The sequence below is a fragment of the Phocoena phocoena genome, chromosome 10 (assembly GCF_963924675.1).
Source record: "Phocoena phocoena chromosome 10, mPhoPho1.1, whole genome shotgun sequence".
NCBI classification, from domain to species: domain Eukaryota; kingdom Metazoa; phylum Chordata; class Mammalia; order Artiodactyla; family Phocoenidae; genus Phocoena; species Phocoena phocoena.
Window position 1 is genome coordinate 39,249,327 of NC_089228.1, and position 16,300 is coordinate 39,265,626.

Genomic DNA, 16,300 nt, shown 5'->3' on the forward strand with positions numbered 1-16,300 from the left:
TCTTCTACCCTGTGTCTCAGAGTCAGCATCTACCAAATGGATCGCATTCATATATGTATAATATATAAATATAAAATATATTAAAATATACATCATTATATATTATATTAACATAATTGTATATACTATATTAATATATACTATAATAATATTATGCATATATATATATATATATACACCTTACCTCTTGGTAAAAGCCAACTCATTTGGTTAAACCAGGCCACTGAGATTAGCCCATGCAGTTTACATGGTACAATTAGAGTCTCTGCAACATGAATTTGTAAGTAATTAGTTAAGTGTACTGAAAAGGGAATGTAAGTGTGTGCAACTGGACATGCCTAGTTGTGATTCTGGAATCAGCCCTGGTCATGTTCTCCACCTGCTCTAGACTAAAGCAAACAAGGATGGTGGGAACCAAGAGGTCGAGATTGCCCGCTGCCATGAGGGGCAGTACTTTGGAGAGCTTGCACTGGTCACCAATAAACCCAGAGCTGCTTCGGCTTATGCAGTGGGAGATGTGAAATGCTTAGGTAAGAAAAATTCTATATGCATTAGTGTTGTTTTTTTTTCTAACATGCAGTATTTTTTTCCCATCAGCAAGCCTTGACTTACTCTGTCAGCTCTCACTCACATCTAGGCTTGAACAGTTTGTGTGACCAACCAGAAATGGGTTCATGTGTTCCTTTAGCAAACATTTTTGAGAACTGACAATAGCCTATGAACAGCCATATAGACGCCCTGGCTGTGTGGAAAGAGCAGTGATGGAGACAGGTGTCCAGGGCTGTGTGGGAACAGAGGGAGTGAGTGCTGCTGCGCTCTGCAAAGTGTCAAACTTAGATGACATAGTCCTGCTGTGTTCACATAGAAACATCCCTTCTTTCTCCAAGTGTCCAGTATCCAATAGTCCAGTTCCTACAACATGAATGGATATGTTTAAGAAAAGGTTTGCATGAGGGAAATGACTGAATTATTGGTGTAGAGAACTTATTCTCTCCCTCACCTCTTTTTAACAATGCAGTTATGGATGTACAAGCATTTGAGAGGCTTCTGGGGCCCTGCATGGACATCATGAAGAGGAACATCTCACACTACGAGGAACAGCTGGTGAAGATGTTCGGCTCCAGCATGGATCTAATAGATCCTGGGCAGTAGGTGTGTCACACCCCAGAGCCTTCTCAGTGTGACACCAAAACCTTCCAGTCAGCCACAGAACACAAACAGAAAATGTGACAGAACTGTTCCTGCTGTTGCCGCCACCACTGCCATTGCTATAGCTGTGGGCGTTTAGAAAACTTGGAAGTCAGCACTAAAGGATGGGTAGAGGTTCAACCCACACCTCCACTTTGCTTCTGAAAGCCCATTATTAGGCCACTTGTAATGATTACTCCAACCCAGTTTTCACATCTTTGGTTCAAAATGGCATGTCTCTCCAAAAATTTAAGTGCCTGATACAAAGTCCAAAGTGTAAACATCTTCCTTTCCTCTCTTGCTGCTACTGTTGCTTTTAGAAGTTACCACAGGTTGGCACAAACCTGTTGTATAACTGTAGACACCCTCCCCCAACCTTTTATAGCCTTCCGTTTCCTCATTTGTCCTTTGAGAAAGTCCACAACTGTAGCCTTTGGCTTTACCATCAAAAATGGTGGCAGATGTGATGGAGGTCTGTGGTCCTGTGGCATTGTACTGTCTGCTGACAGTGGCACACATGACAGCTGTCCCCAAACTCTCAGTGATGCTTAGGGAGAGACCCTGCCCAGGGTCCAGCAGGTCAGCACCCCAAAGCACACTGATCAGACATCGGAACCCACGTTAGAGCAGAAAATTTGAGTTTAGCACATTTTACAGGTAGCAGAGAGCCAGGGAAGGTTTTCTGGGTTGGGGGCGGGGGTGTTTTATTTTGTTTTAGTAGATTTTGTTTTGTTTAATCTCTGTGCAGTTTGCGTGAGTGAATTGCTATCCATTTATAAGGAGCTGAGGTCTGGGAGTGCCATCACTGTATCTGACCTAAATACTTTCCTGGGCAACTCCTGCCCATCTCTTATTACCAGTTGCTCTTACTGATGGCAGTGTGCTGGCAAAGAGAGACCTTTCCCTCTACTCCAGAGTTGTTATGTAGCTTTGCTGTTGAACCATCAATTTTTAAACTCTTTAAAGAAGAAGCAGCTATTTTTTTGAAAAAGAAACCCCAACTCTCTATTTAGAGAATTTCCCTGGACATATTCATATATATCAGTTTGTCAGCTGACTCAGGCATTCATCTTAAAGATCAGCTCTTTTTGTTAGTTTTTAAAAATCAGCATCATTTACAATTTCATAGAATTACTGCAAAGACCTTTCTAATTAAGATGTTGGGATGGGCTTCCCTGGTGGCGCAGTGGTTGAGAGTCTGCCTGCCAATGCAGGGGACATGGGTTCGTGCCCCGGTCCAGGAAGATCCCACATGCCGCGGAGCGGCTGGGCCCGTGGGCCATGGCCGCTAAGCCTGTGCGTCCGGAGCCTATGCTCCGCAACGGGAAAGGCCACAGCAGTGAGAGGCCCGCGTACCGCAAAAAAAGAAAAAAAAAAGATGTTGGGATATTTAGGGTTCCAGTTGTTAATCCCAGAGGAAAGTAATTTAGCTTGTATTTTAAAACTTTTTAAACCTTTTGATTATATCAGGTGGAATTCTAATGAATTATTGTAATTAACCAGATATCTTTCAGAATGAAATTTTTTTTCTTCAGAATAACCTAGAATCAGATGCTACAAGAGATCCTAAGAACAGTATGAAATTTACCTAAAGATAAATTTGGATGTCATAGCCAAGTTTATATTAAATCAAGAGGCCCTTTCCAATATGAATTTTTTAAACTTGTATATCTCAATAAATCCCTAAGCAATTACATGCTGGAGCTTGAGTCATTCCTGTTGTAGACAGTGATAGAGACCATATGGTCACCTTCCATTGTCCTCCTAAGCCAGGCTGTCTGCTTTTGCCATGAACAGTATGGTCAAGAGATTTTCAGAGTGGTGACCCATCACAACCTTGGTCAGTTCTCCCTTTTTCTTGTGCTCCATGAAGTGAAAGCAGAAGGACTCTTTCAGACTGCCCTAGGTAGCCTGCCTTACAGCTCTCAGAATTGTGAAACATTGTAACTAATACTCCAAAACAGGCAGCTAGCACTGGGAAAGCCTGTGTGGTTTTTCCCACGGTTTTCTGAGGTTCTTATTTTCTATGGTGTTGCTTTATTATCAAATATAAATTAAGAAAGCAGATATTGCACTTTAGCAGACAAGAACCATACCTGTTTCTTACACAGGTAATAGGTACATTCAACTTCAGGAGTGACACAGAGGTGTAGCCCCCAGACTGTGTAAGGACTCTGTTTAAACACTGAGTGGGTGAACTTCCCTGGTGGTGCAGTGGGTAAGACTCTGCACTCCCAGTGCAGAGGGCCTGGGTTCAATCCCTGGTCAGGGAACTAGATCCCACATGCATGCCACAACTAAGCGTTCGCATGCCACAACTAAGGAGCCTACATGCTGCAACTAAGGAGCTGGCAAGCCACAACTAAGGAGACTGCCTGCCTCAACTAAGACCCAGTGCAACCAAATAAAATAAATGTTTTAAAAATAAAAATAGATAAATGAACAAACACTGAGTGGATGCTCCCTTACACCCCGCATGCCAGCATTAGTTAGGGCCAGCTGTGAACTCCGACCCAGTCACTCCCGCAGGCTGCTAGGGATGGGACTTCTCATCTTGCCCTCTTTCACATCCCAGTTCAATCTTCCCCTTCATAGAAGCCTCTTTGACACCCCCAACTTACTGATGCTTTCGGTTTTACAAAGTAGATTCATCAGGTTTAAGTCTTCCTGCTCTAACTGCGGATTGACATATGGATCATCAGTCCAGACCCTCACTGCATATAGGGCCCCTTGAGGATCTGACTTGAGGAAGGGAGACTTTACAGGGACCAGTGTGAGTGAAAAGGACACAGCCATTACCAAGGTGCCAGGAGTCTGACAGTGTTCCAGTTCTCTTTACAGCATGAGGAATCGAAGGTGGCAGACCAAGTTCAGCTCAGGACTCTGGTGTCCACATTGTGCTGGGCAAGTCCTGCACTGAGAGTTGAGCCTCACAGGGAGAAGCATGTGTTGGGAAGAGGTCTTTTTTTTTTTTTTTTTCCCGGTACGGGCCTCTCACTGTTGTGGCCTCTCCTGTTGCAGAGAACAGGCTCCGGATGCGCAGGCTCAGCGGCCATGGCTCACGGGTCCAGCCGCTCTGTGGCATGTGGGATCTAACTGGACCGGGGCACGAACCTGCATCCCCTACATCAGCAGGCGGACTCTCAACCACTGCGCCACCAGGGAAGCCCAGGAAGAGGTCTTTTTCATAATTGTTTTATACTGTTCTCTTCTATGATGGTTTAGAGCTTCATGCTGTCTTTTCTGGCTTTGCTATTGATTTTGCATGGTGGAGAATGTACCTGAGAGCCTTGAGGTTCAACCTGCAGTATTATTCTTCCTGCTAGCCCCAGTTTATCACACCCACTTCCTTCTTTTGGTTGTATTCTCTGAAGGAAGGGTTCATCTGCTCTGTGCTCTTAGTCCATAGTCCTTATATATAAATGTGTTATGTATAATTGCAGTAGCTTCTTAGAAATCAGGGTGGAGCTTTTCTTTGAACAGTTTAACGAGCAAATTCAGCAGCAAAGTGTCAAGAAATGATTCTCCAGCCAGGAGAGGTCATGTTCATCCTCTTATTGCCCAGATTCTCTAGTCACAACGGTACAGTAGTCAGTGAGAGGTGCCACTGGCACCCAGCAGCCCCTGGGCACACAGCATTTCCATGTCCTGTCACAGTGTACAAACAATTCTCTCATTTAGGAAAATTGAACGAGCATTTTTGCACAGAGAAAAATGGAAAAGACCCATGAATGTTATCTTTTATATTTTGTTTTCAGTTGGCTAATGTTGAATTTTTTGTTCTTGACATGCACTTGTAAACCAATCTTGCCAAGATACAAGTTGTTTTGGTTTTTCACTACAATTACCTCTTGTTCCTCCTGTTCTGACTGCTGACGTTCCTCAATGATTCTAATGTCTATTTTATGGGAAGCAGCCTTCCCATGGGTTTCCTTTTACACACTGCAGGGCTATCTTTATACTTCTAAAAAAAAAGGAGAAAACTGTCACTAAACTCATGGGGGATTTGCAGAAAACCATTTAGCCCACCTTGAGCAAAAGGTAGATTCCTCATTGTTTTCCTAAGTTCATTGTAACAAAAGAAATCTAATTCAGCATTATTGTGCTACCTCAAAGGTAAAAATGTTTTAAGGTCTTTTTTGGTCCTGAGTTCTACACATAGTGTTTGAAATGTCTCTCAGTTGGAATTATTTTTAAATCATTGGGGAGAATCTTATTTTAACCTGTTTTACACTTGTATTTTAATCTCAGAAGAATAAGTGATTAGAAGGTGATCAATTCTTGCTCTGTAGTATTGAACATATGATTAAATCATTGTTTGGCATAAACAAGGTTGGGTTTTTTAAAAGGAAACTCTAGGGCTCAGCTTTGCTCTTGGTTAATAAAGGCTGACAAATCATATCTGAATTTTTGGTGCAGCCTTGTGTTGTGTGTTTTTCCTCATTTCAGGGTTCTATCCGTCACAGCATTCATCTAGCAGGTACATTTTTGAGATTGGGGTGTGAGCTCTTAAAAATTAGAGAGGAGGCCTGGACATATATATTAGGGTTCTCCAGAGAAACAGAACCAATAGCGTGTATGTGTGAGGTGTGTGTGTGTGTATATATAAAGAGATTTATGGGAATTCCCTGGCAGTCCAGTGGTTAGGACTTGGCGCTTTCACTGCCATGTCCCCAGGTTCAATCCCTGGTCAGGGAACTAAGATCCCACAAGCTGCACAGCACAGCCAAAACAATAAAAGAGAGAGAGAGAGAGAGATTTACTATAAGGAATTGGCTCACACAGTTATGTAAGTTCCAGGATATGAAGGGCAAGTTGGCAAGCTGTAGACGTAGGAAAGCTGATGGTTTAATTCTAGTCTGAGTCTGAAGACCTGAGAACCAGGAGAGCCAATAGCATATTTCCCACCCAAAGGCTGGCAGGCTTAAGACCCAGGAAGAGATGATGTCCCAGTTTGAAGGCAGTCAGGCAGGATAATTCTCTCTTACTTGGGAGAGTCCGGCTTTTTGTTCTGTTCAGACCTTCAACTGATTGGATGAGGCCCACCCACATTAGGGAGGGCAATCTGCTTTACTCAGTCCACTAATTTAAATGTTACTTTCATCCAAAACCACCTTTTCAGAAACTCCCAGAACAATGTTTGACCAAATATCTGGGCACTCCATGGCCCGTAAGTTGACACATAAAATTAACCATGACAACATGGTATTTGAATTGTTTGGGGATGGTGTACAAGGGCATCCAATATATCCCTTGCTGGGGAAGATATACTCACCAATGAAGCCCAGCAGAAAATATCTCCTGTCTGACAATATTAATTATTTCCTTCTCTGTAACATGGCTGTAACCAGAACTAGCAATGACTCTGCGATAGCCTGCTGTATTTATAGTTTGTTTCCTAGTGTCCAAAGGAAGGTCATTCTATAACAAAATCATGTTCCACTTTGATCTTGCCTTCACCTGACAGTACAAAAGGGCCAAGTAATAAGTGAATATAAAAAATATCTACGTGGGGCCCAAGAAACTAGTAGTTGAACCCTCAAAGCCAAACTGACCTTGTTTCAAGGCTTTAAAAATTAAATATGGTTTGGCCTTTGTGGTTTTGGTGGTGGTATTGCTATGAACAATTAGGAAGTGCCAGGACTATGACAAGATCATATGGTCCACAGTCTCAGCCTGGAAGAGTGAATATCTTAGGAGGACTTTGCTTTCTATGTATGTTCTAACAGGAAGCTAGAAATCTGTGCCATCAAAATTACCTGAATATTGGGACTTCAATGGCTGTCCAGTGGTTAAGACTCTGCGCTTCCACTGCAGGGGGCATGGGTTCCATCCCTGGTTGGAGAACTAAGATCCTGCATTCCACGTGGTGTGGCCAAAAGTTAAAAAAAAAAAAAAAATTACCTGAATATATCCTTAGCAATCTTAGTGCATCAATTTTATAGCAACAGAGTTAAAACAGTATTACTTATAATGTGATTAAGGAAATTGGGGTTGTTTCACAAGACATTCATGTTAAATATGAATTTTGCTTCCTTTACCCATCCTCTCTACAGACAAATGCCTTATCACAGATGATGGCCAGTGATACATACTGTTACCTGATTGGGGAAATGCAGAGTGTCAACCAGGAACATATTAAATAATCAGTTGTGAATTCAGATGAGATGAGTATTATCTAAGTTCTGAATTAGAATGTCAGAAATTAGGTCTGACTCAGCTCATTTGTTCATTGAACAAAATCTTGATTACCTGCTGTGGCCATTCCTGACACTGTTTAAATCCCAGGAATTATCAAGAGTAATGACGCTGGGGTCCGAAGGGCATTCCTGGACCTTTCCTCCAGTGCTATGGAGCTTATCCTCATGTTTCTGGACTCACATGGACAGCAGCCCCAGTCTCCCATTTCAAGGATGATCATGCTTCCAGTGCCTGTTGTTGCCCTTGGTCATGCTGCTCTTCTCTATATGGCTCCCACTGCCTCTTCTTAAAGTGAGTAGTTTGGACACACAAGCGTGCAATGTTCCTCACTGCTTTAGCTTGCATCACATAATTATGGTTACAGAAGCACCTAGGAAGCTGTCAAAAGAGAAAGACTAGATTTAAGATTTTAAGGAAAGCTCCCTCCAGGTAAGGACATCTCAGAAATTGTCATCTTCATACTAGTCATCCTAAATGTCAAAATTAAGTTTGGCTGGATATGCCTTTCTGGCCTAGGTTGTCTTCTCTGATGATGTGCTAAGAATCAAATTTTGTGGGAAGTGTCTCTTTTGTGTGACATTTCCACCCCTTCCTCTTTGACTCTTTCCCAAATAGAATCCTTGATCCTGTGGGCATTTCTCTCTATTCTGTGTGTTTAAGTACACAGAGTCAAGCAATGCCCAGCCCATTTGAAGACTACAGGGCAGGAGGCTGACCAGACCAGAATATGAAACCACAGAGGGACTGGGAGCTACCCCAGACACTAGGAAAGCGAGCAGGACCTGACTTCACTAATCAGTCCATCCTGACAGGCAGAAGAATGGGTATTTGCCAGTCAGCTCTCGGGGAAGAGCTGTCGAAACAGATAGTACCAGCCAAATCTCCATGGCCCTTCCTCCCTCTGCAGAATTGCACTGAGGCAGGGGTCAAAAGCCACTGTATATGCTGCTGAAAGCTAGGATCCAGCAATCTCCTCTCTGGCTAGGCCCTCCAGTCCCCAGAAAGAGGAGGCAGAGGTGTGCAGCTGGTTTGTTTTTTTTTTTCCTAGCAAACAAGTAAAAAGGAAGAGCTAAAGTCCAGACCCACCAGATGAGCAGACCAGCACTTTCCAGCATAATATTCAAGCATAGTTAAACTGGACATTTTTATCCTGAAAATGAAAGGCCTGGGCGTGAAGGGACACCTGCAGTACACATTCCCATACCTGCCATGAGCCCATCCCAGACAGCTGAAGAAGCAAGGGACCTGAAGCTAAGTCTTAGGCCTGTAGGACAGGCAGGGAAGAGGCCTTTGAGGCAGATGTGCATTAGTTCCAGGCAAGTGAGAACCCTGCGTGAGCCACCTTGGACCACTGGCATCCTGTCTCAGAGCTGTGCAGCCAGCCCCATGCCTGGGGTGAGAAATAGGGCCATGCATGGGCTCAGATGCCCCCAGGAATCGGCCTGGACCTCTAAATGAGGGGCTCTTCCCTCTGGCAGCTCTGGAAGCCATAGCACTTTCCCAAACAGGATGGAGCTGGGGGACAGAGGGTATATGATCCGCAGACCTCCAACTCAGGCACTGCTTCTACCTCAGAACTCACGATGGTTCCACCAGGCTGGCAGCTCCTGCCTGAGGCGAGTCAGACGAGGATGAGTTGGAGTTCTCATCTAGGGCCTTCGCTTGCTCCACTGTGAAGAAAGAGGTAGGCTTATGGGAAGGCATCCACCCCCACTGCCCTTGGCTTTGCCCACAGGCATTGGCCTAGGAGGATTCCAGCCTTGCCTCTCACATGCCTGGGCTGGGCCAAGGCCCAACTACAGTAGGTGGCTGGAGCCCAGTGGCTGGTGTGGTCTCTCCCATTGTGCTCACTTTAAGCTGGGCATCTTGGGCTCACAGAAAAAGCAGCCCCTACTCTCTGACAGAGCTGGCCTGATGACTGAAAACTAGGGTGGGTTATCCTAGTACCTGATAAATGGGTGAAACTATTTTATAACATAAGAGGGCGAGCCTCACGTCTGGGACCTGGTCGAAGGGCCAGGTTTACAACATGCAAGTGAAGGTACATTAAAAGTGCAGGTGTAGGGGCTTCCCTGGTGGCGCAGTGGTTGAGAGTCCGCCTACCAATGCAGGGGACACGGGTTCGTGCCCCGGGCTGGGAAGATGCCACATGCCGCGGAGCGGCTGGGCCCGTGAGCCATGGCCGCTGAGCCTGCGCGTCCGGAGCCTGTGCTCCGCAACGGGAGAGACCACAACAGTGAGAGGCCCGCATACCGCAAAAAAAAGTGCAGGTGTAGGGCCCACTGAGACCAGGCTGGCCTCCAACACAATGGGAATTTTTCCGAGTGTCTCTCTAGAGTCTTCACTTCCCACATGTGCTGGTAACAAGGGTGTATGTGTCGAGGATGCTGGAAATCACCTCCACTCTGGCCCTGTGGAATCATTTTCTTGGTAATTTTGCTGCCTTTTGTTTTGGAAAAAAAAAAATGTTAGGAATGATTTGCAGCCAGCCCCTCCCCACATGGACCAGTCCCAGGCCTGGCTGGAGTTGGGGGAACATCTGGGATTTGAGTCCCTCCCCTGCCCAGGTGAGAACATCATGTTCCCTACTCAGAGATGCATATCCAACCCTTGAGTGCTGGGGGCCCTGGGAGGACTCCAGGCTGGAGAGGGTGGGGTTGAGTGAGAATGACCAGCTCCATTTGAGAAACAGGAAGGGAAAGGAATTCCGAGAGATGTCTGATCCCAAAACAACTGTATGCACTCCCATCCCCACCGCTCCCCAGGCCCAGGCCCTAGCAGATAGGAGCGCTACCTCAATTCCAGCCCCAGGCCAGGGCTGCGTGGAAGGGACAAGGTGCCACAGGGGAGCCACAGCTGTTCACACACATAAATCAGGCTCCCCAGCTGCAGTCTCCTCAACCTCCTGGTCCAACTCTCATCCCCTCCACCTTTGGACGACCTCTTTCACCCTGGCCCATTCCTGCCTGGGGCCTGGTTACATCCCTGAGATGAGGTCTCTGATCAGCACCTCCCTGCCATCCTTCACCTCCAGGCCCCTTGCACTGCTTGCTGCCCGGCCCTGTCCTCTAACCTCTTGCATCCCTGCTCACCCTCCCCCAGCAATGGCCTCACCTTGATTTTAGAGAAAAAACAGAAGCGATGGGTCAGAAGCTCAGGGCTCCTCCTCTGTCCCCCATGTCCTCCTCCAGCTCCTGCCCCACTGTTCTCCCTTCACAGCAAAAGCCTTGAGATTTGCCTGCAGTTGCCTCCTCACCTCCCATTTGTCACAGCGCAACCCTGCCCTCCCGAGTGGCTAACACGGGCAGACAGAGCTGATGCACAGATGAGGGCAGAGCCGGCTCTCTGGAGTCTCAGCCGAATTCACCATGGCGAACTTCCTCCTGCTTCAAGAACCACCTTCTCAGAATTCCCTGGCAGTCCAGTGGTTAGGACTCCACGCTTCCACAGCAGGGGGCACGGGTTCGATCCCTGGTCGGGGAACTAAGATCCCGCAAGCCAAGCAGCACTGCCAAAAACAAACAAACAAAAAAACACACCACCTTCTCAGGAGCATCCAGTTCTCCTGGTTTTCTTCCAACCTCCATTGCCAGGTTTTACCAAGGCTAGAGTTAAATGTTGAAGCAACCCAGGGCTCCACTCTGGGTTTTCCTCTCTCCCTCCCTGGGAGGTTTTGTCAGGGACAGCCTGGCTTGGGGTGTTATCTCCACGCTGCTCACTCCAGATTTATACCTCCATCTGGGACACTCCACTGAGCTGAGTGTCCAGTAGTCCCAGGCCAGGGTCCCTCTCCTGTCTCTTCACTCTACCCACTGGGAACTTCCTGCAACGTTTGCTTTTCTTTCCTTTTTTTTTTTTTTTTTTTTTTTTTGGTGGTATGCGGGCCTCTCACCGCTGTGGCCTCTCCCGTTGCCGAGCACAGGCTGCGGACGCGCAGGCTCAGCGGCCATGGCTCACGGGCCCAGCAGCTCCGCAGCATGTGGGATCTTCCCGGACCGGGGCACGAACCCGCGCCCCCTGCATCGGCAGGCAGACTCTCAACCACTGAGCCACCAGGGAAGCCCTCCTTTCATTTTTAAATTAAAAAAATTTTAAGTGTGGAATATACCAAGGGTGCATAAAACAAGAACATTCTGCTCACTGGTTTCTCATAGGCCAAACACTCACAAAGTACAACCCAGATGAAGAACACTGTCAGGTCCCTGCAGCCCCTCTTGGGGCACACCAGCCATTCCTCCTTGCTCTATCCTGAGTTTTAAGGTAAGGTCTTTCTTGATTGTTTTTATCACCTAAACATACCTCTCTAAAGAATCACTTTCCATGACTTCCCTGGAGGTCTAGTGGTTAGGACTCAGTACTTTCACTGCTGTGGCCCTTGGTTCAATCCCTGGTCGGGAAACTAAGATTTGCAAGCCATTCAGCATGCCCCCCCCACCCGCCAAAAAAATCACTTTCCTCGTATGGTGAAATATATACCTATAATTAAATGCATAAGGGCGAACCCATCCTAACTTCTAGTTTTTAATGCAGTCTTTTATCTTTTTCTCTTGTGCTTACCTCTGCCTCTCCCTTCTATCACCATCACTCTCTGGAAGCCTTGGCTGCAAGAATATGTTGCCTATATTTCTCCTTGTTTATATATATATATATATATATATATATATGCACACTATACATATATACACACATTTACACAGAGTGGTTTGTCTTTGGTTTACATATTTAGATCATTTTGTATACGCCTTTCTGCATCTTACCTTTCTCATCTAAATTTTGTGGCAGGCCCTCCAATTCAAGTGGTATTATTTATTCCAATTCCTTCTTTTTGATGGTAACTTAAAACGCGTCCACACACTTTCCAATACTTCTCTTACAAAATGTGGAGTCTAATTTCCCTCTCCTTGGATATAGCCTGGCCTTAATGACTTTGCTTCTAATGAATAGAATCAGGCAGAAATGACTCTGTGACTTCTGAGTCTAGGTTAGAAAGATGATACAGCTTCCACCTGTTTTGCTCTCTCTTGGGACAATCACCCTTGGAAACTAATAACCACCATGTTGTGAGGAAGCCCAGGGCACATGGAGAGGCCATGTGTGGGTGTTCCTGGGCAGTCCAGTGCTTAGGACTCGGCGCTCTCACTGCTGAGGGCTGCGTGGCCAGAAAAAAAAAAAAAGAAAAAAGAAAAGTCTTAGCTGACAGCCAAAATCAAACACCAGAATTCAAGTGAGGAGCCTTCCGATGATTCCAGCCCTAGCTTTTCAGTGGCCCAGACTGATGCAGCAGAGAAGAGCAGTCTCCACTGAATTCTTCACAAAGGGCAGATTTGTGAGCAAAATAAATGTTGCTATTTTAAGCCACTAAATTTGGGTAATTTGTTACACAGTATAGTAACCAGAACAATATGGAGGTACCAAAATGTCACCAACTGTGCTTTTGTGAATGGGCCATCACTTTGCAAATATTTTCCACTACACCTATTTCTATAAGGGAGAATCCCAAGATTGGGATTATAGGGCCCAAAAGCATATGCTTTTTTTTTTTGATGTGGAAAGTCTTTATTGAATTTGTTACAATATTGCTTCTGTTTTATGTTTTGTTTTTTTGGCCCTGAGGCATGAGGGATATCAGCTCCCCAACCAGGGATGGAACCCACACCCCCTGCATTGGAAGGCAGTCTTAACCACTGGACCACCAGGGAAGTTCCACATATGTATTTTTATTTTAGTGGAGTTTGTCAGATTGCTTTCCAAAAAGGCTATAACTGATCTTACCTTTGTCAACAGTGTTTGGACAAATCCTTTTCCTCACATCCCTGAAAGCCAGAGTTGGTGTAGCTCTTTTTAACTTTTGCTAGTCTACTAAATATAAAATGACTTATTCTCATTGCTACTCTTTAAAAAAATAAAAAAGACTTTCATGCCAAAACTAAGGAGTAAGCGAGCCACAACTAAGGAGCCCCCCTGCTGCAACTAAGACCCGGCGGGACCAAATTAATTAATTTTTAAAAATAGACTTTTTTTTAGAGCAGTTATAGGTTCATAGCAAAATTGAGTTCCCATATAGCTCCTTCCCCCACAACACACAGCTTCCCTCACCATCAACATCCTGCACTAGTGTGGTATGTTTGTTCCAATCAATGAACCAATGTTAACACATCATCAACCAAAGTCCATAGTTTACATAGAGTTCATTCTTTGTGTTGTACATTCCATGGGTTTTGACAAATTCTAATAACATGTATCTACCATTATAATATTATACAGTATAGTTTCACTGCCCTAAAAAAATCTCCTGTGCTCCACCTATTTATCTCTTCTTCTCCCTCAAATGCCTGGCAACCACTGTTCTTTTTACTGTCTCCATAGTTTTGCCATTGTTACATTTTTCACTTTGATTTGCCTTCCTTGCTTCCTGATGAGTTTGAACATCTTTTCAGTTTGTGGGATTTTGTTGGTTGCCTCCCAATAGCTTTTTCTCCTTCATCTTTGCTAACAAATCTGGATTTTTTCCAGGGTGGCAAGTGTCCAGTCTCAAGTGATTCCCTGACTCCATTCCCTGAACTCTCAGCCTCCTTGCACCTACGGGTGGCCACAAATGACCCAGTTTTAGTCATTGAGAAATAAATATAAGTCTGCTAGGGATTTCCCTGGTGGCACAGTGGTTAAGAATCTGCCTGCCAATGCAGGGAACACGGGTTTGAGCCCCAGTCCGGGAAGATCCCCCATGCCGCGGAGCAACTAAGCCCGTGCGCCACAACTACTGAAGCCCATGCTCCGCAACAGGAGAAACCAGTGCAGTGAGAAGCCCACGCACCGCAACAAAGAGTAGCCCCGCTTGCAGCAACTAGAGAAAGCCCACGGGCAGCAACAAAGACCCAACACAGCCAAAAATAAATAAATAAATTAATTAATTAAAAAAATAACAAATATAAATCTGCTGGGAGTTCTGGGAAGGTGTTTGCTTACCTGATAAAGGGGAAAGATGTGGCTGGTGCCAACAGCAGGATTTCCTCCTGCTTTGAATACTAATGTGATGTCTGGAGAGACAGTAACTACCTAGCAAAGCTGGGCCCACAAGCATGAAGACAAAAGGCAGCATGATAAGGATGATGGTGGAAGGGTCAAAAACACCCTGGGTTATATGCCGCAGAAATGAATGGTTTGTGTCCACGAAAAGACAAGTGAAGCAACATCTATGGAAACTATATTCATGCTAGCCAAAATCTGGAATTAATCTAGATGGCTATCAACAGTAGAGCAGATGGATAATTTGTGGTATAGTCATGTAATGGAATACTATATAGATACGAAAGAGATAAGACTATAGCAATACACAGTAATATGGATGAAGCTCATAGACACAACATTGAATAAAAATGCCAGACACCAAAAAAGTACATATTGTATAATTCAATATATATGAAATTTTAAATGTGCAAAATTTATCCATGGTAACGGAAGTCAGAATAGTGGTTACCTCTGCAGGAGAAGTAGTAGCTAGGAGGGCAGAAGGTTACCTTCAGAGTGGGGTGGTTAACCTTGGGTGAGGTGGCTGCCTTCTGCCAAGGACCATTTTCAGAGGGAGACAGCTGAGGGCTGAGATCTGGACCACACACCACATCATGAATTTAGTATGTCTTTCCACTTGTTCATATCTTATCCTTTAGTAATATTCTATAGGTTTCATGTCCTTTAATAAGATTTTTTTAAGACATTTTTCATTTATTTTTGGCTGCATGGGATCTCAGTGGCAGCACGCGGGATTTTTGTTGAGGCATGCGGCATCTCTCCTTGCGGTGCACAGGCTTCTCTCTAGTTGTGGCGGGCAGTTTTCTCTTCCGTAGCTGTGGCACATGGGCTCCAGGGTGGGTGAGCTCTGTAGTTTGTGGCACACAGGCTCTCTAGTTGAGGGTCAGGAGCTCAGTAGTGTGGCACAAGCCCCAGGGCATGTGGGATCTTAGTCCCCTGACCAGGGATCGAACCCCGGTCCCCTACATTGGAAGGCAGAATCTTTACCACTGGACCACCAGGGAAGTCCCCTTTAATAAGGTTTCATATGTCTCCCACCTATACAGTTCCTATACTTTTCTTAATAATTTATTCCTAAATATTTTATAGTTATTATCAATTGAATGTTTTTCTTGTTTTTATTTATTTCTAGAGGCTTATTTTTAGTAAATGCTATTATTTTAAATATATTTTTCTTGTATTTATCACCTTAAATTTTCTCTTATTAATTGTAGTAGTTTTCAAGAAAGTCCTTTGGATTTTCTAGATTTACAATCATGGCATTAACTAAAGAGTGTGTAATCTCTTTCTTTCCAATATTTATAACATTTCATTTCCTTGCCTTATTACGTTTGCTAGAACTCTAAGCCAATGTGTAATAATAATAGTGTTAATGCCAATGTTGTCTAGTTCCTCATTAAGAAGAAAAAAGTTTTAGTACCTGGTGTATGTTGACTTATGATTATTTTATATTTCATATCTTTTTCATAAATTGTGCCTTTGTTAGGTAGTGGTCCTCTTTATTTTGCTCAATGCCTGTCACCTTAAATCCTACCTTCTTTAATGTCACTGGCTACTCCTGCTCTCTTCTAGTTTGTGCTGGCCTGACCTCACTGTTTGCCAACTCCTTTATTTTCAGCCTTTTCTTTTCTTATGGTTTCAAGTGTCTTTCTTATAAATAGTATGTGGCAGGATTTTGTTTTTCTAATCCAGTCTCTAGGTCTTTAAAGGGGGTTCAGGGTGTCCCTATTTAGTATGATAAATATGCTTGACTTTGCTCATTCCATAATTACTTTCTTATTTTTTTACTTTGTGGTTTCATCTTTTTATTCAGTTGAGCTATTTGAAACTACCATTTTTTATAGGTCAAAATAGTTGAATGCTAGCAATTTCATACAGCTAA

General features: G+C 44.4%; 1 protein-coding gene across 3 annotated transcripts in view; it reads left to right on the top strand.

The window, feature by feature from the left end:
- PRKAR2A (protein kinase cAMP-dependent type II regulatory subunit alpha) overlaps positions 1 to 1,202 on the top strand; it is a 76,656-nt gene extending 75,454 nt beyond the window's left edge. For 2 of the 3 annotated variants that reach the window (XM_065885194.1, XM_065885196.1), the window contains exons 9-10: positions 389 to 530; positions 1,019 to 1,152. In XM_065885194.1, coding sequence (XP_065741266.1) covers positions 389 to 530; positions 1,019 to 1,152 — 276 coding nt within the window. Of the gene's footprint in view, positions 1 to 388; positions 531 to 1,018 lie in introns of all 3 variants that reach the window. The other variant, XM_065885193.1, reaches the window with a different exon arrangement.
- Positions 1,203 to 16,300: the final 15,098 nt, after the last annotated feature.